The sequence below is a fragment of the Motacilla alba genome, chromosome Z, assembly GCF_015832195.1.
Source record: "Motacilla alba alba isolate MOTALB_02 chromosome Z, Motacilla_alba_V1.0_pri, whole genome shotgun sequence".
Taxonomy (NCBI): domain Eukaryota; kingdom Metazoa; phylum Chordata; class Aves; order Passeriformes; family Motacillidae; genus Motacilla; species Motacilla alba.
Genome location: NC_052046.1, coordinates 19,091,649 through 19,112,164, shown reverse-complemented (window position 1 = coordinate 19,112,164; position 20,516 = coordinate 19,091,649). Strand labels below are relative to the sequence as shown.

The 20,516-nt window shown below is 37.6% G+C and overlaps 1 protein-coding gene across 2 annotated transcripts; it reads left to right on the top strand.

The window, feature by feature from the left end:
• DEPDC1B (DEP domain containing 1B) lies at positions 1-17,766 on the top strand. Of its 2 annotated transcripts, none has more exons than XM_038123339.1 (11): positions 1-105; positions 536-801; positions 4,613-4,748; positions 6,915-7,042; positions 9,782-9,912; positions 10,981-11,028; positions 11,473-11,613; positions 13,702-13,868; positions 15,355-15,531; positions 16,197-16,382; positions 16,833-17,766. In XM_038123339.1, the coding sequence occupies exons 1-11, from the start codon at positions 58-60 to the stop codon at positions 16,878-16,880; spliced, it is 1,476 nt and encodes a 491-aa protein (XP_037979267.1). In that variant the 5' UTR covers positions 1-57; the 3' UTR covers positions 16,881-17,766. The 2 variants fall into 2 exon arrangements, with proteins under 2 accessions (XP_037979267.1, XP_037979266.1); XM_038123338.1 differs by having other exon boundaries at positions 16,693-17,766.
• The last annotated feature ends 2,750 nt before the right edge of the window (positions 17,767-20,516 follow it).

The window sequence follows — 20,516 nt, the reverse complement described above, 5'->3', positions numbered from 1 at the left end:
CAGGCGGCGGCGCCCGGCCGGATTCGAACGCGGCGCGGGGCTGGCGCGGCCGTGCCCATGGAGCCGCGGCTGGTGGGGCCCGGGCCGTACCGCGCCACCCGCCTGGTGAGTGCCCCGCCATCATCCCGCACACCGCCGCCCTCCCGCGCCCACTTGCCCTCGGGCATCCTGGTGCCGGCCGGTGCTCCTGGGCCGCGTCTCTGCGGGGTGGGGGAGCCCGGGGCTGGCGCGGGGCAGAGCCCGGCCGGGCGGAGCGGCAGGTTGAGCCTTTTGTCCCGATAAAACCTAAGGGAGGCTAGAGCCTTATCCGTAGGTCCGCAGGTAGTATGGGACTCTAAATATTTCAGCCTCCTAAACCTGGTGTTTGTTCTCGGGTCTCGAGAGTTTAAATCCTGGGCTTAGGTTTCGGTGTTCTTGTGAACGCAGACGGTAAAAAAAGGGTATAGTTCTGCTTACAGAGCTGGCTGCGTTCGTTCTGGCTGCAGGAAAACCTGGGATAAGAGCTCCCGTAACGATTTGCTTTGTTCTTTCCCAGTGGAACGAGATAATCGAGCTCTTCCGTGCTGGGATGCCCTTACGGAAGCATCGCTGTCGTTTCAAAAGCTACGAGCGTTGCTTCAAAGCCTCGGAGGCAGTGGAATGTTTGCATGAGCTACTTGGCTCTAACCAAAACTTTGGCCCAGAAGTGACTCGCGATCAAACGGTTAAGCTGCTTAAAAAATTCCTGAAAAATCATGTAATCGAAGATATTAAAGGAAGATGGGGCAAAGAGGACTTTGAAGACGATGGCCATTTATATCGGTAAGCCTGTATACGGTGATAAAAGAAAAAAATTGTTGTTTTGGAAACAGGGTATAATAACTCTTGCTCACGTCTTAAAGTATTTTTGTAGAATGCCCCTGAAAAGTGTTGACGTGTTTTCCCCTTTTCCTTTTAAAGGCTTTAATTTTCTTAGTAACGGGTAGCTGCCATGACTTAATGTTTGACTTCAGTTTTCTTGTCTGTTTTGAAATATTTTTGAAGGTCACTTCTATTCAGTTGAATATCAGCAAAAGCTTTTGCAGCTTTCACATAGTATTGAGTTCTCATTGCTGATGGCAGACCTCAGGTTGTTGGTGCTGGAAGAGTACATATTGAGACACATAGGTGGAAGTGAGAATGCCACTGATCCAATTGTCTTTCTTCGCCCCAACCCCCTGACTATTTTGGTTGCTGTCTCCACTACTTCTGAGAGAAGAGAAAGGCCTTCTGAATCTAAGATGTTTATGATGTAACATTTTTTTTATGCTCCTTGGTTTGTAGATGGACAAGGGACAAAGCTTTATTTGCTTATCCTCAAGGATGGTTGCTTACTTATCCTGTTGAGCATCTCAGCTGATGGCTTGTTAACAGAGGAGAAGAAACGTCTTTGTAATAAAAGCTTAGCATTACTGACCTGGATTCTTTGACCTCTTGTGACCTCAGTTAAGGTTTGACTGGACAGAAGTTGCAGGTTCTGAATTTGTACCATCTGTAGTGTCCTGTTTGGTGCAGAAGTATTATAAAGATGACCATTACTTCAAGTCTAGATTTGTAACTTTTATCATTTTGAGCCTTCTTTTAAGGAAATGGGAGTTCTCATCATGCAAAACATTAGGGAAAATAGGCTAGCAATAAGTTTATTCTTCTACTTATTATAGCTATTATTATATATTCCAATTTAACATATTCATTTTTAAGTAATGATTTCTTAATATTCTCTTTGGGGAAAGAGATAGTACTGAATTCCCACTTGATATATATTAAGTCAATTTTACATTTTGCTCTATTGATCTTTTTATTTCTGGGCATTAATTCTTGTCAAAAGATTTAATATAGGGTTTGATAACTGCTAGTGTTATTCTATATTTCTTTGGTTGGTTTTTCTGTGTTTGTGTGGCTGTGGGGTTTTTTGTTTATTTTGCATTAGCATGAGTATGTATTCAAATTATTTTGTTCTTTTATTTATTTGTATTTTCAGTCATGACTTTACTGAGCTGCAGGCTGTGCAAGTTGGCTGGGTGAAATATTTCTGTTCTTCTAATTTTCTGCGTGCTCTGCCTACTGATCCGCTATTGTAAAACAGAACTCTTGTTATATATTTTGTTGTGATGTTCTTTCTCCCCCTCCCACTGAAAAAATAACTAAGTCAGTAACTGAACTTTTTTCAGTTAAACATGCATACCTTTCATGCATCTTGAACTGGAGCTGGCTTTTTCCTCACTGGGCTTGGTGCATAAATAAGCTATACACGTAACTTGCGGCTTTAAGTATCAAAACATGTTTCTCTCTTATTTAAGTAGCTAATCGCTGGTTTTCCAGCCTGTTTTCATCATGTATTAAATGTCCTGGCAGCTCCCTCTGGTGGGTTATCCTTATGCTACATGTAAAATACATGGTTTTTTCTCCTCAGCGCTGATGGAGGTAGTGGTACGAGCCAATTCTACTGACGGTGCTTACTTTGGAAATACTTACATGCTTCATACCTTCTGTATAAATTTATGTGTTAACATGCTGTAAACGGCACTTTGTGGTACTCAGTTGTGTCACTCATTTACTTCACATGTAAGTGTAGCTGTCTGCTCTTGTTTGTCCATAGAGTATGCAAAAGCAATATTGCCGAAAGTTGGATTGCATGAGAATATTTGGCAAGTATTAAATGTGAAGATGAGATCTAATGTGACTTCTAAGAATAGCAAAGACTTATCAGTGTGTCCTGACTTACTGGCTCAGCTGGGTCTACAATAATGAATGAGAAGTTACAGTTTTGGAAGATGTCACACTTTATACTTTTTTTTTGAATCTAAGCCATTTTATCAAAAGCAAAAGGGTTAGCACTCTTGCAATGATAGCAATCTTTTGGGAATTCAGCAGTAATATTTTTATACCATGGACATCACTGTTAGTTGTCCTTGTTCTGTATCCTTTGTTCGGGACACAAACAGGTATCTATCTCTAGTTCTTCTTTTTATAAACTCCACAAACTAGTGTTGCTGGCTATAACCAATTCTGATCTTGATGTGTCAGCCTTGGGGTGTTTCTCACTCCTTTGCTTTGAGTGACATTAATCCTTCTCCATCTAGATCTTGCTGTAATGTTACCTGAGAAAGGGGAATGCACCTCCTTTTTCTGCCTGTAAGAACTTACTCTTTTACTGATTGGTTGCAAATCAGGCCAGCAAATGACACAAAGCTAAAAATCGTGAAGAACTGGAGGAGAAACAGAAAAGTACTCAGAATAGTGTAAGGCAGAGGAAAAAGGCTGTCAATATGTGGGTATGGTTTATTTTAACATTTAACTCTTAAGAAGTAATGAATAGCTGAAAAATGGTTGAGAACACTCAACAGCTGAACATCTGCCATGTAGTCTGGCTTACCATTAAAAAACAAGAGTAAATCTTGCAGGATTAGAGTGAAGTGCTTGCTGCTGGTTCTGAGGAAGTGTTGCAGATGTGCTGTTGAACGGCACTGTGGAATATGCTCTGTGTGTGGTCAAAACAATCAATGTGTTTAACCATTCAGCGTAACAGTACTGGACTAACCAAACTGCAGAAGAAATGTTAATGAAAAACTTATTAAATAATGTTTGAAATGCCTTTAGAGGATGGGGTGACATTTTGGAGAAACTTGAGGATTTCTCAAGCATTCTTTCTGGTAGGATACATATGCATGCTCTCCACCAGTGTACAAGCTCTTGTTGCAAAGTCACGGACATTTTAAAAGAGTTAATGAGGCTTAAGCAGTTCCTTAAAGCATCAGGAATCTCAGCATCTAAAACCTGCATGTGAAAGAGGTCTGAAGAGGTGTTTCCATCGAACTGATTTGTCTTTCTGATATGCTGTCATTAGTTCCTTTGTACATGCTCTGACCTAAGTTTCGCAATAATTTGATGCTGGTCAAGCTGGATAGTTTGTTTTCCTTTTTTTCTGCAAGGGCTGGTTTAGGGCTTATTTCTGCTAATTTCTTCAAGGCACTTCTTGAAATGCCTTAAGAAGTCAAATAGTTACCTGCAAAACCAGCTGGAAAAAAGAACTGCAGGATATGATCCAGAAAAGAACTGCAGGATATGATCTTCACACAGAAAGAATGTAAACGCAGAAGAACCTGGTAATGTGGGCAAAACTGTGGACACTTGCATGCACTCTAACTAAATCTGAGTGTTAGTCATGTGACTTAGCTATGTAGCTTTGCTTTAGGAAATGCATGCTAACAAAGCGCTTGACGTGGCGGAAAACATTCACATGGCTTTTTCAGCAGAATCAACATCCTCTAGTGAAGACCTATGTCATTGTCTATGCAAAGACAGGTAGTGCTATATGAGACACACTGGGATATCAGACATTCACCCAAGGCTCAGCTCTGTTGTGGGAGGTACAAAGGACCTGAACTGTTCTGGAGCAGCAGCTGGAGGGCAAACAAGACACTCCACGATGTTTTACATATCATACAACGCCAGTCTACAGCGATCTATGTTGGGCTGTGAATGTCCAAAGCATTTGTTGTATTTTTGCATGTGAAGGCTGACTACAATTTTGCATTGGTAAATAGGGATTAGATTGGCATTCAGACACTTTAAAAATGTTCTCTAATTGTAGATTTCCTCCTTCCTCACCACTGAAGTCATATCCAAAGAAACCTTCATGTGGAAAGGAAGTAATTAAATTTCCAGACTGGAATGAATCAAGGGCTGGCCCTTCTCAAGAACACATCCCAGTGAAATCCATCGCAATGGTAAGGCACCCAGTTTTATTTCCCTGGACAAAGTCATATTTGGAAAGCAAAACGGAACTGATTACCTCTATGCTGTGTCTATAGAATTAAATGCTAAATACTTTTGTTCTAAACTTTTATGAAGTTGAATTTTTATTACAATTTGCTGGAGAAGTAATATTTTTGTGTTCTTTGTGCTACACATTGCAATGCCCTGAGGAACCTGAGTTCCACATGGGTGTATTTTCCCATATTTCATTCCAGTTTGCTCAAATTCCAATTGGGCATTTATTATATTACCAGACAAAACAGTCTCACTGTAACTCTTATTTGGACACTTCAGATATCAGAATACATATAGTCATTACAACCTTCCTAGTTGCTATAAGGCTGTTATTGACTCAGTTTCCTTTTTTATAAGGAATATGTTCTGGCTAAGGAGAAGTGGTCCTGATTTTTCAGTTATCCTTTGTAACCTTGGAAAATCATCCTGCCTCATACTTATCTGGATTGATCCAGCCTTTGTGAAGTTGTTGAAAAAACTTGCTTTTATTAGTAAACCAAAATTCACCTTGACACAGTAAAAGACTAGGCTTCTGGAGTTTAGTATATTCTAAGCTCTTCCTTCAGTGTATCTTATATGTGTGCATTCTCATAATTTGTGAACTCAGGAATTCTTGGATGATTTTTGCATTCTTACTACTGTCCTTCAGAGCAGGACTCTGGCCTGAGATTTCTTGATAACCATAGTCTATTTGGAAAAGTAGCTCCTACCATTTTGCTGGACTTCTAAATGTTCTGAATGAATAGTTATTCAATATTTACAATCCAACTGTGTGCAAATCAAGTGTACTCTTAATGTACAGCAAACTTCTGAAGAGGAAAGACATGGTCCCTAGAGCTTCATTAGTAGGTTAAGAAAAGATGGTGCCAAAGACAGGAAAAGAGAATGGCGTATTTTAGTTAATCAGCGAGGATCTGTTGAAGGTGTAATATATTACAGCCTCCAACTGTGCTCTAAATTTTCATCCAAGCATCCTGGCCTGATAAGAATTAGCAAAAATCTGCATCTGACTCAGATGCAACAACATAGAGTTTGGCATAGCTCAAAATCTCTTCCATTGGCAGTTTGGATTAATACAGTGGACTGTAAGTGAGGCAAACTATAAGCGTCTTTCTGCTGCCCCTTTTATAATTAAGTCTAGCTTCCACTGGAATGCTGAAGTAGACAGCTCAAAATGGTGGTACCTTGAATTGCTTCAGCATCAAACCAAGCACTTAGTGGCTGTGTATAGATTGATGAGCATGGGACTGTTTCATAAAATGCTGATGTGAAAGACCAGACCCTTAATTTCAGAGGGTGCTATTTGCTTCCAACTAGCTCTAGTCTAGTCTGCAATGGAATGACAGACAATTAGTGCCTGGAGTATTTAAGTGCATTCCTGGAATGCATTTTGTGGTTTGGTTATAAGGAATACTTTTAATGTGCCTTAGCACTGGTCTGTAGTGTAAATCAAAGAACTGGAATGATTAGGAGTTCTCCCTTGACAAGGATGCTGCTGATACAAGCTGCAATGTATGTCCACCTATTGATACCTTGATGACAATGTTCAAGAATCAAGCTTGGATATGAAGGTTGCATAAAGGATAGTGGTCTTCTGCATTCTCAGCTTTACTTTGCACTTTTATAATGGTGGACTAGATCTGATCGGTGCTTTTGGATGTAGTGATTTGCTTTTACTTTCTTTATGTATAGAACCTGTTATTGAACTTAATGTTTAGTTATTTTAGTATATGCTGAACAAGATTTTTTTTTCCTAATTCTTTGGTATCTCATCATTCTCCAGTACCTTTTTCATAAACAGATGTTTAATCTTAAAATGGCAGATGAACTGATTTTAATCATGAATAGGATCTGAAGATAGGATTAAAGGCCATTGACTCCTGAACTTTAATGGCTATTCTGACACACATAATTTTTCAGCTTTGGACAAGTTATGGAATTGAGGAAAGATGTGTGTGTAAGATTGAGAAAATGTTTCATTTCTCTTAAATGCAAATACTTACCATGCATCCTGAAGACTTCACTGGAATTTAAGAACACATGCAATTCTGTACTATAAATGTTTATACTGCTTAACACTTGAAAAGCCACCAGTTAATGAGGAGAGTTTTTTCTGATTTCAGAACTCTGAGATGTGGTACAAGCGACACAGCATAGCTATCGGGGAAGTACCGGCATGCAAACTTGTGTTCCACAGAGAGCTAACACAAACAAATATAGAAGAGATATGGAAATCCATGACTTTGTCACGGTGAGTATACTTATGAGTCATTTGCTGTTATAGTAAAAGCGTGTAGTAGGTAATAGTCTTGTCTATCTTCTCTGGTAACACTTGTAATTTCACCCACTCACTTTTCATCGTTGCCTTCAAAGCCACAGTGTCTAGACTAACTCTACCATTTCTTATTTGGCTAACAAATTCAGCAAATAAAGTCTGCAAAAAAACCTTTACTGTGCTTAGTACCTTTTGACATCTGCATGTTGTGTTACACAATTCTTTGTTGTGTGGGCTTTGTCTTGTTTAATTATTTTTTTTCTCGGTCTCTTTTTCTTGTTGCTAGGAAATAAAAGCACTTATGTAGAAGTGCTCTGGAACCTTTCAATGGGAAGTACAATACTTTGTATGAGATAAATGGCATAGCTAATTGAGTGCTAAAGCTTTGAGATTCAGCTTAGAGATTCATTTACTATATTCAAATGGAATCTCCTATGCAAAGTTAAAGCTATTGCTTTGGACTATTTCTGCTGAGGAAAAAATATACACTAGTTGATATGACAGCATAGTTGAGGTCTTACTAGTGATAACTTTAGTGTAAACCTAGTATGTTATCTGCACGTAATGCACTCGGTGCTGAGGTGAAGCGGTTTTGGTGACAGCATGATGGGCAGCAGAGGGCTTTAGTGCGTGCGTGTTCCTGGGTTTCCTGAACCAAGGAAACTTTGGGGGAGTGGAGAGACCCTCTGGTAGCCGGGAGATCACATGGCAGAAGCTGATAGGACCTGGACAAGTGAGAGCAGGGGCAGTGGTCGCCAAGCCCCTCCTTCACATATTAGGACCTAAAGGTCCCTATAGAGCTCTAACAATCAAATAACAAGGTTGGGCAAACAGGGTTGGCACAGCAGATTGTGTGGAAGGATGCTGAAACTCTTGACAGCTTGATCAGGGAGCAGTAGTGTTCACATGACAGAAGGTCCTTGGACTCTTTGAGTTTGATAATTGACACTGGGACTCCCACAGCTCTGTTGGAAGAGTATGACTATGGGAATGGGGAGACTCACAGCTGATGCTGAATATGTTTGAAATTTTCTGCTCCAGCTGGATGTGCTTAAAGCTATGAAGCCCAATGGGATTCATCCCAGGGTACTGAAAGAACTGGATGATGTTATTGCAGGATCTCTCTCCTTTTTTTTTTTTTTCATTTATCTTGGGATTCTGGAGGGGCCTCTGTTGTCTGGAAGCTGGTAACAATTTTCTCAATTTTAAGAAAGCAAAGAGCAAAGACCCCATTAATTACAGGCCTGTCAGTATCACTTCAGTGCCTGTAAAATTATGGAAAATTATTCTGGGAGTTAATAATAAAATATTTGAGAGACACACAGTCATTGGTCATAGCCAGCACAGTTTCAGAAGGGGAAAATACTGAGTAACCAATTAAATTTTCTTTTGTGACAAGGTCACCCATCTAGTTGACTCAGGGAAGCCAGTTGATGTGGTTTATTTGCATTTAAGCAAAGCTTTTAATAGTGTCTCTCACAGTATCCTTATAGATAAACTGTCCAGCATGCAGCTTGATGTGCCCATAATATTGTTGGGTGAGCAGCTGGCTCTTGGGTCAGGCACAAAGGATTGTAATAAATGTGGTTATCTCTGGTGAGCAGTCATCAGTGGGGCTCTGCAGGGCTCCATTCTAGGGCCAGTGCTCTTTCATGTTTCTTTAAATGATATGGAATTAAGTTTGTCAACGATACTAGATTAGAAGGGACTTTGGACTCCTTCATTGGTGGACAGGGCCTGCAGTGTGCAGTGAGATCTGGATTGAGCAAAGAGCTGTACAGTCACCAAAGCTTTGAGAAAGCTTGGGGGTGCCCTCATTGCAGCCTACAATTTCAGGAGAGGGCAGTGGGGAGTAATGTGGAAGATCTCTGGTGACCAGTGATAGGACACAAGGAGATAGAATCAAGTAGCTGGGGAAGTTCAGACTCTACATTAGGAAAAGGTTCTTCACTCAAAGGGTGACTGGGCACTGGAACTGCCTCCCTGGGGAAGTGGTCACAGCACCAAGCCTAACAGAGTTCAAGGAGCATGCTGGCAACACTTTCAGTTATATGGTATAGTTTTAGGTATTAAAATTACTAAATGCTTTCTAGGTACTAAAACAAAACGTTATTAGGGCTATGAAGATTGTGAAGGGTCTAGAAGGGAAGATATGAGGAGTGGTTTGGGTCTCCTGGCTTCTTTAACTTGGAGAAGAGGCTGAGAGGACATTGTGGCGCAATCTGTGGAGAGAATACACTGAAGAAGTGGAGGAGAATACACTGGTCTCTTCTCTGTGGTGGCCAGTGACAGGACTGAGGGAATGGCCTGAAGTTGTCAGGGGAGGTTTAGATTGGATATTAGGAAAAGAGTCCTCATCCAGGGCGTGGTTGGGCACTGGAAGAGACTCCCCAGGGAAGTGGTCACAGCACCTGAGCCTGACAAGAGTTCAAGAGGTTTTTGGACCGTACTCTCAGGCATGCGGTATAATTTTTGTGGTTGTGCTGTGCAGAGCCAGGAGTTGATCTTTGTGGATACCTTCCAGTTTAGGATATTCTATAAATCTAGGCAGTTCTGTGGGAAGCAGGAGTTGCGCTGAATGGTCCTTATGGCTGTCATCCAACTGGAGATATTCTCTATGAAATGAAAGTCTTTTTTTTTCTGAATTGTATCCTAATACTTCAGGTTTGCCTTTTCCAGATAAGATATGAACTATGTGTTTATGTATTTTTGCAGATTACAAAAGGTGTTGGGTTTGGATTCTCTGGATGAAGTGTTAGACACAAAACTTGTGAATTCAAAACATATAGTTCAAAATGTATATAATGTCAATAAGCAAGGCATTGTCACTTTAGAGGACAAATCAAGTGAGTATTTTAGAAATTTTCTTGTTTTTTGATATTGTCATCTACTTTGTAAGACTAGTTTTTATAATTCTATTGTTTTTAAAATGCTATTTTTCTCCTCTGGTATCCCAATAGAAAGAATCAGGGTTTGTTCTATATTTACTTTCTTAAACAAATTCTGGCTTTTGTAGGGTTGAAAAATGAATGTAAGACAGCAGCAAGTTTTTACCATTTAAAAATATAGGGATATTCATCACTTCAAGGTAACTTTCTTGGCCCTACCCTTTTAATTACCTGAACTGGAGTGTTTACATAAAGAAAAAAATGTATTAAAAATACATTGAGAGAGCCCGAATGTACATTGAAAGAGTTTTCAGTTTTCAGTATTAAAAATTGTGAGAGAGCTAAGATGTACATTGAGAGAGTTTTGAGTTTTGAAGATAGTGCCATGTTTAAAACTGTTTTGCACATCAGGGAAAAAAATAAAGCATCTTTACTGCTCTGATATATCACAGTATTATTGCCACCATGATTTTCATAAGATTTGTAGAAAAATTTAAATATAACATTGAAACCTGGTTTGGTTATGAGTAAAACTGCCTTCAGAGCATATCTGTGCTCATTTCAAAGGCACAGATATGCCTTAACTGGCCTGGCCTAACTAGGCAGTTACGCCATCTCAAAATATTAACTTTCTCCTTGCATAAATGGCAAAACTGAATATATGAGTTTTTGTCATCTTTGGTACAAAGTAAACACTTTATTGTATAGCACTGGGGAAGGCTGTATCTGGAACTGGTTTAGTCTGAATTTTTTTTAGAGTAGGTTAAAGATTTGTGATAAAAACTGTTTTGCTGATTGAGCTGCAAGGGCAGAATGCATATAACTGATAGTAGTGCAAGTATTGAAGTATAGATGTAATTCAAGCTAGATCCTACATTAAGATGTAGCCTGCCTTTGGAGTCACTTGATTTACTGCACAGGAGGAACATGTTAAATTGTTTTCTGCTTTGCTTTTGTCTAACAGTTGAATATTTTTCTTGTTTTTTTCTTTTTTGTCATTTTAATTTCTGTTTCTTCCCTGTGCAGAGGAACTACCTCATTGGATATTATCTGCAATGAAATGTCTAGTAAACTGTAAGTAAATTCAGAAGGGGAAAAAGATCCCACAAACAACCCACCCCCCAAAAAAGAAATTGAACTATGTCTTCACCACTTTATTAAATCCTGTTTATGATGATTTTCTAGAAGAAAGTTGGAAAAGACCCATCAGCATGTATTCTCCTTCCAGTGTAACTTATTTAAATTAATTATAAAAAGGTTTAACTATTGTAGTAATGTTTTTTCTCTACTTTGTATCTTCACTAGACCTATTGAGAATAGATGAGTCAAGTAGTAGATCAATAAAATTTCACTTATTTTGAAGAATCAATCTTTTTTTTGTTTTTTTTTTTTTTCCCTCTAATGATCCATTTTAAAGGGCTGGATTAGAAAACACTGATCTTTGCAGTGGTTGAAAATCAATGTTCTCTCTCTCTTTTCCTCCTTTTATATTTTGTTTCTTTTTTTTGTTCTTTGTAGGGCCCAGCTGTTCAGATCTGAAGCAGCCTACGTACTCAGGCTTTGAAAGAGATGTCTTCAAAACTATAGTGGACTACTTTAGCCAGATGAAAGAACCTCTTCTCACATTTCATTTTTTTGATATTTTTGTTAGTGTGTTAGGTAAGTAGTTTGGAATCTAATGAAAAAAACATTCTTCAGAGTTAAGTTCCTGGAGTTATTTTACCTTATTCCTGGAGTTATTTTACCTTAAATACTACCACAGATGAATTCTTTAAGACCAGTCCTTTCCATTCTACATAGAGAACAGTTTAATATTTAAATTTATTCCATATCACACAGTAGTTTTATTTTTGTATCTTTTTAATCACATTAGTTCAAAAGTCTTTCATTGCTTGTCTTTATAATATTAAAGGCCTCTGTTCATTGCTCAGCATCCAACAGATGGATTTTAATAGATTTTTCTTTTTTATAAAGTGCTTAAACATCTTAAAAACTCTCATAAGCTTTTAGAAATTGCTTGACTGAAGTCTTGATTAGAAAGGATTAGGGCTTTAAGCACAGTTTTTAACCCTGGAAAGATGATATTTGAAGGGAATTGAAATACTATGTTGCTTTAATTTAGAATTGACATTAACTAATGTAGTGTTTAAAAGAAGCAGTGTTTTAGTTATGAACTTGAACTTTCCAGGGTTCACACTATATTAAAATTGACAATTCTGATCCTATAGATGGCTTACTGAAAGACAGTAAATAGGAAAATATTTGATTACATTTACTCCAGAATGACACTTCTGTTTCTGGAATTTAGTATATATACTTTGTGAGCTGTCAGTCTTGCTTCATATTGTATAAAATTCAATTTTCTGACTTCTTTTTCTTAGACAACTCTTGTTGATATCTTTAAAACTTATTCTTCTGCTTTCAAACTCTGTTTCTGTTTTGCTTTTTCATTTTTTTCACATCTTTCAGGTTTTACTACTTTCATTTCACAGTATTTTGCAAATGTAAAATTAGAAGAAAGATTTCATGCCAGTATGTATGTGGAAGCAATGAAAATTGTGTGATGTTTCAAGAAGTCAAACATTAATTTTGTGGTCTCTTTAAAAAAAAGAGAAGTGTCAATATGGAATCATTCCTTACTCTTCTAAACATATGCATTAATATGCTTGCCAAATATTCCTTTGTAATTAGAAAAAGCTTTACTATGAAAATTAACTTCAGCATTTTACTCCTCTCCTTGGAATGCCTTACCTACTCCACACTTCTTTTTTCAATAAGAAAGAGTTTCCATGTTTTACCCTATGGAGTTGACCAGAATGGTGGATGAGGGGATAGCAGTGTTTATGTTGAGAGCAGTAATGCTTTCAAGACTTGAATTCCATTTCATCCTTCTAGGCAACCTGAGGAAGTACAGGCTAGATAGGTGGGTAGTGAGGTAAACTCAGAAATCTCTTCAATTGCTGGGTTCAGAGAGTTCTGATCTGTGTCACCAAGTCTGGCTGGATGTCAGTCAGTGGGAAGCACCCCAGGGCTGGTACTGTGGCCAGTAATGGTTAACACTTTGTTAATGACCATGGTGGTGGCAAATGCTATCCTAAACATGGGCACAGTGCCCTAAACGAGCATACAAATAACTAAAATGGGGAAGAGTATCTTATGCAGCAGAGTGTTGTAGTACCATGCAGGGTTACCTCAAATGGCTGCAGAAATGGGTAAACAGGAATCTTATAAAGTTTAGAAAAGGAGAAATGTCAAGTCCTCTCCTGGGGAGGAATAAGCAGAGTTACGCTTAATGTCTGTAGGTGTGAGGCACACATTGGTGTTGTCATAGTTGTCACTGATGCATAAGCACATTTTCTTTCCCTCTGATTGTTGCCACAGACTTAACATTTTATGTAACATGGTTGCTATATCTGTGCATACCATTCAGTTGCGTTTAGTGCTGAGGTAATAAAAGAGCAAAGGATTAAACAAATGTTGTAATTTTTCATGTATTCTAATATTTAGAGTTATTAGTTATGACTGTCAGTGTCTTCCAGTGCATCAGAAGAAAATCTAAAAACCTAAATCCTAGTAGTCCAGTTCTAGTGATATCTTTCTAGTCTTTCTTGGGGATTGGAGTTCTAAGGCAATCTTGAGAGAGTAAGAAAGGAACTTTGGGAGTTAGATTTTGAAATGTTATGTTAAATGTTATGGAAATATATAACTGAAAAATGTTCCCCAACCTTCTGATCTCATATAAACCAGGACTGCTGCAAAAACCCAGCAAGGCTGTAGAAGCTCTTCAGATATCTTGTCTCCTACTGCCACCAGAAAATAGGAAAAGACTACAGCTGTTGGTGAGAATGATGGCAAGAATTAGTCTAAACCAGGATTTGCCACGTCTTTCTGAATCAGTGAGGACCAGAACTTTGGTATGTGTAAGTGTAAGGTAGAAGGTCTGGACAGACTTTTGGAGGAGCACAGGTTAAAGATTCTTATTGGAGAGTATGAACAAAATACAGTTTGCTTGCTTAAGGAACTGGTTTGTCTGTCCCAGCTATTTGGAAAGCTAATCTGGATTTGAATGAAGTGCAATTTCATGGCAATTTGTGAGCACACAAAAAACTTGCTCAGAATTTAGAGGTTTTCTTAACTTTCCAAGTTACATTACCACTGATTTCACTATTGAGTAGAAAAAAAAAACCACAAAGAAACAAGCAACCGTCAAAAACAAATGAGCAAAATCAACCAAAAAAGAAAAGTAGATGAGGTCTCTGGTGTTCTCTGCAGACAGTGTGAATGAAAAAGACTGCCTGTTTCAGTCATAGGTAGAAATATGGAGCTGAATGTCCTGATTGACCTGTTTTCAGCCATTTCAGCCATTCAGCCCAACTGTTTATTTCAGTAGTTGTTATTTTTTCACCACACACAGAAGTCTCTTAAGGTAAGCTCCAGTTCTTGCTAATTCTTCTGTAGGAGCTTATGTAGTGATATCACTACACTGATGTTTGCAACAACACCTTATTACAAAGCTATTAGGCATAACTTAACTATTCTGACTACCTAACAACATGTATTTATTTTGGTTAATTTAAAAATCTTTGAAAATTAAGTGCAATGGAAAACTAAGCTGCAGAGCTATTCTGTAAAAATCCTATAGCAGCATGTACAAATCTAAATGCACTCCACAGCAATTAAGTTTTTAGTGAACTCTGAATAGTATTTGATTAAAATAATTAAAGTTTTTACTGCCAAGGTTATAATTTAATTAACTGTAAGTGGTGTTTCATTAAAATTATTGTTGTAATTGAAATGTTGATTTTAGAAGTGAATCCTTACAGTCTGAGTGTTCTGTACTAAGTTTTAATTCAGCAATGTAATGTATGGTACGTGACAGAAATCTTTATTACCTTCTATGATTTTAATGTTACAAGTGACTGCTGCACAAACAGAAACTCTTGTAACTGAGTGCTTGTGCACAAGACTACCTGAAGTTAATTGGACCTGAAATTTGATTTGATGATTTCAGAATAGTGGTTTCAAGTTTTCCCTCTGGTGCCTAATTTCTATTAAATTTCCGTGTTATTTTAAAAAATCTCTGAATACATATAGCCTCTTTAAATAGCTATCTGAAGTGGCTATTTGACAAAGTCTTGAGAATAAAATGGAATTCATTCATTCTGTATCTAAAGTCAGAAGTGGATTATCTGTATGAGGAAGGAGCAATCCTCAGTGCACTAACATAATGTCACTGTACATAATACATTTTAAAAAAGTATTCATATATTTGAAGTACAGTAAGTGTTGTGATGTTAAAATATTTGTTCTAAAAGATCACTTTTTAAATGTAGCCTGATTCTCTACTCCTCACTCCCAAAAAGAAAAATACATTATAATGGTGTGGGTTTTTTCCCTCAGATGGTTCAGGCATTTTCCCGTTGTATTCTCTGCTCAAAGGATGAAATAGACTTGGATGAACTTCTTGCAGCTAAACTAGTATCTTTTCTCATGGATAATTATCAAGAGATCTTAAGTGTTCCTTCTGCTTTAAAGTCTTCCATAGAGGATCATGTTGTACATCTCCGTAGAGTCCAAGTAAGTGTCTAGTGAAAAAACCTCTTTTGTCTCTATGTTTCTAGATGGAATTTATCCTTTGTTCTCTGAAGATCAACAGTTCTTAAAAGGCTTTGTTCTGTCTCTGTTAGTTTTTGAGAGCTAATTAATTGACTACTGATATTCAACCATAACTGCGTGTTTAAATGGAACTAAACAAATATTGAATTTGTTTAGAGACAAGAACTCTTAAAATATATTTTCCTGTTTGTCAGCACTATCTTCCCATGGAATGGGCAAACAATGTTTGTGGTAGTGAAGAAAATGGAATTATTATAAAGTGTTTTCATAATGTTCCGACTTTAAAACCATCCTTACTTGCTCAGTTTTTTCATCTTTCTGTTACTGATTCCATATTTTGTCTTTGTTCAAAGATGATTTTTAGTTCTTTTGTCTATTTTCTACTAGAAAAATAACTTTAAACTTATTTCAAGAGCTGAACAGGCTTCCTATGTGTCATGTTTTTTGACTTACTGGAACTCACTCAATTAGGGCTGGAGATAAAAATTACAGTTCAGGGTCTCTATTCAGTATTTCATCTACTTAATGTCTTGGTCAATTGATTAAGCCAATTTATGCAAGTGTTTTCAGAAAACAGCTATTCTTTTTTTTTTTTTTTTTTTTTTTTTTTTTTACTGTATCTTCAGATAAAATATGCTGGGGCTGATAGTGATGCAACAATTCCTCCTCCATCATTTTGTCACCAAATCACTACAGGTGAATTTGAATACCAAAGGGCAACTGGCTCTCAAGAACCACTGGCAGCTTTGTTGGAAGAAATTGTAATGAATAAAGAAATATCTGTGAAAGATAAAAAGAAGAAGCTCAAGCAAGTAAATAAACATTTCTCCACAGTTTCTAATTTTAATTTGAAAAGATTTATCAAGTCTTAGACATGTATTCTTCTAGAGAAATACTGAAATTGAAAACAGTGGCTACACATGGGGATTTCAAGATTTAAAATAATTTAGAACAAGTATGCTGTGATGAATCAACTCAAACCAGAAATACTGCCTAATTTTATTTATAGCAGTGTAGAAAGTTCCTTAGAGATATAATTTCCCCGTTCCAGAAATGCAAGCTTCAATAGTTTATTGTACATGTTTGAACAAATTCTTAATTTGAATTCATGTACTTTTCTAGTTTCAGAAATCTTACCCTGAAGTGTACAGAGTACGATTTCCTAGCCCTGAAACCGAAGCGATGCTATTTCCTGAAAAAACTAAACAGAAACCACCAATACTGATGTGGGCCTTAAAAAAGCCTTTTCAACCATTTCACAGAACCAGAAGCTTTCGGATGTAAATGGTTTGAAATATATCAGCAAATGAACAGAGACACAGTGTATTGTCAATGGATCTCATGCGAGAGGAGCCTGAGCAGCACGTGGTTACTCACTGGGGATACTGCTAAGATCATAGAAAATGTTAAAAGAAGAGGAGATTATTGAGGTTGTAGTAATGTGAACCATTATCAGTATTTTTGTAAAGCATTATTTTTTTAAATGTCTGTTACTTTAAAACAAGCAACAAAAAACAGTAACAAAAAAACCCCAAACAAACCCACTGCACACTCAAGGGGATTATTCTATATATGGATAATAATGTACACTTGCTGTGGTTTGGTTTGACTATCATTTTAAGGCCTAAATGTATTTGACTGTGATGTATTCTTTGTAACTAGTCAACAGCTTTTTTTCCTCCCTGAAAATGAGTGTCTTGCATAAACTAGGCTGTATTTGTGCACATATAATGTGAGGAATTAACTTCCTGTACATGCTTGAGTAAGTATGAAACACTGGATTTTGCATTGCTTTTTCTGAGAGGCTAATATTAAAAGTTAATGATGCAACCAATTGGCTGTTTTTGCGCCCTTCAACCACAGGGGAAGGGGAATGTTTTTGGGTATGTGGTTATGAAACTTGGTCTGCCCAGGTGCAGAGGGGATGAGCACCCATCACCATAGGATGACCATGACAAACCCACCTTTGTGTAGCAGCAAGCTGGGGTTTGAGTCCCCAGCTAGAAGGGGTCTCCCCAGATAAGGGAAAACGCCTCCAAGAAGCAGATCCTGCAATGTTGCTGGGACGCTGGTTTTTATCATGCCAATTTCCTCCCTTACACAGCTGGCTCAGGTAGAAGATTCTCTCCCATCCTGAGACATATAGGAACATTCACACTTAGGCCTGAAGGTATTTATCCCTTCTGTTAAGGCAGAACTGGCTCAGCTTGAGCAAGCTGGCATGACAAACGTGGGTTGTGTCTTTGCCTCCAGACTTATTTGCTGGGCTTGCCACCAGAGGACTGCAAATGATGCACAGTGTTGCAAGAGACACTGTAAAACTCCTTCCTGAGGAGAAGTACCTGGGCATTCCCACCTGAACCCGTTGAACCCCTTGGACTTTGGGTTTCAGGGATTTCCCCTGGCCCTGATGGATTGAAATTGCAACTGTTACTTCAACCACTGAACATCTAAATTGCAACAATCAGGTTTCATAGGGTGCTAATACCTTTCCTTTTCACTATCTGTTCTTATCCTTTCTTTTTATTTTCCTTGTATATTTTCTCAGGTGTAATAATTTTACTTTTGTATTGTTCTATTTCTATAGATAATAACCAAATCTGTTACATACTTCCTTTCTGTTTTAACCAAATTATTCCAAAATGAACCTGTTATCTGTTTATCTATCTATCTTTTTATTTATAAAAACCCCACCATTCATTCAGTGTTGCATCACTCTAGTCTGCCCTCAGGGATTTATTAACAAGAACCTCAGTTAACCTGCCTCAGGGGCAGGTTGTAACATTGCTGACCCTAACATGGCAGATTTATTTTTGAAAAGTAATTCTCAATTCTCTGATTCATATGGTGCATTACAGGTTGAGTGAACTTCTTCTGAAATTCTATTAACTTTATGTAAGGCTGACCTATTCTGATAGGCAATGCAGCCTTTTTCCCCTATTTTCTTACTGCAAATTGTACAAAGCTGGGTGCTTGACAATAGAATATACTTTATCAGAAAATTTTAAAGCCTTGAGGTTCCTCTAAAAATGGAATTCAAATATTGAAGTGGCATTGTAGCGTACATGCATTTATTGATTTAATTTTGCATTATGAAATCTAGTGTGCCTATAACCTGATTGTACATATTACACAGTTGATTCCGAGACCACTTTTTAATCTATTAAAGCATTGCTCTTTTCCTATATATACCTGGAGTTGTGATTTCATGCTATTCATTAGAGATTTGAAAAACAGCATTTCATGGCATATTGAATGTCAGGGTAGTCTGTGCTGGAGAGAAGACAGCTGACATCTCAACATATTTCTGAAACTTTAGTAGAAAATGTAATGCAATATTGACAGCATCTGTATCTTGCTACCTTCGTAACCAGTCAATAGCATCTGTAACCAGATACAGCATCTGTAACCAGCAATATGTAACCAATAGCATCTGTAACCAGATACAGCATCTGTATCTTGCTAACTTCATAAACATCTATTGACAGTAGAAAATGTAATGCAATATTGACAGCATTTGTATCTTGCTAACTTCGTAACCAGTCAATAAGTTTCATTATGTACTTTACAAGGTGGTTACTTTAATAGATTGGGTTATTTCTTGGGCAGTGTGATATTGAACAGTTCATTTTCGTGATCTGTTCTCACAGAGATACTTGGACATCATATCAATAATCTTAAGCAAATTTGATGCAGAAAGATACACTTTTCAAATATTAAGAAAATATAAAAATTACTTTTAAAAATGGTCTGAGGCCATTTCTAACCTCTTGTGCTCAGTCTTCAAGGGTGAGGAAATCTTAGATTTGTCATAGTATTCTGTGTGTGTTTACATGCTGTCAAACTTTGACGGCAACAAGACTACTCATATATTTTGTTACTTCACTAATCCATGAAGTATAATAATGAGTAAGGCTGGTTGGAAGCAAGTCTTGCATAAAAGTGGAAGCCCATCCTAAGGGATCTCTGCCATCACTTCCTAAATTGCAGAGAAGTTGAAGCCAATCTGTCTGCCCTTTGAAATAATCTTACTGCCTGCCAATAAGCCCTCTGCTGTCCTGTTGAAATTTTCCCTATTATCCCTTTAAAAAAATATGTAGCCTTCCCAAGTCTATTTCAAACAGCAATTAAAGTTTACTAATTAGTTTTCATGATGAGAAGTTGAAGATAAGACATACATTTTTATGAATTGATAGTTCTTTTGTTTCAGAGATCTATTACTGAGGTAAAAAAAAAAAACCCAAAAAAAGTCTATTTGCTCATAATTTCCAAGGCTGTGAAAAATACAAAATATCTTTGAAAAACTTGAAGGAACTGTAGGGAGGGAATTTTATCTGAGATCATAATCTCACAGACTGAATTTTAACCATGCTGTCTGAATTTTAACTCCCTCTCTTGGGAGACACTTTAGAAAAGCTTTCAAGAACAGAAGTTATGTGAGTAAGGCTCTTTATTACAGCTGAACCAAGTGCAAATGTGCAAGATGAATAGGGTAGGAACACAACAGTAAGGTTAGCTTGGTAAATTTGCCTATTCCTTTCAGGGTGCACATTAGAAAAAGTAAGCTTGAAACCTAATTCAGGGAAGACTGTAAGCTTAGTAAAATATCTCAGAAAAAAACAGAGATTCTCTAACCCTAAACTGTAGGCAATAGAAACTTCATTTTTGATATCAGCTTCCTCAGGAATTTAACATTTACTTCTGTGTTAAAGCCCTGTGATGTTTTGATATTGCCAAGACTGAACATCATGGCCTCCCCTGGGTTTATTTCCCTTGAACCATGAGGCCCACAAGCCAAACTTTGTTTTGCTTTTCCTAGTGACTATTCTGAAGACCCTCACTAAATGGAGGACTAGCTGACATTCTTTTAAAGCACGTCAGGAGGAAGACTCAATAAACGCAGATGTTGCTGCTTTTTTGGTCTGGTTAAACCTACATTTGTCATC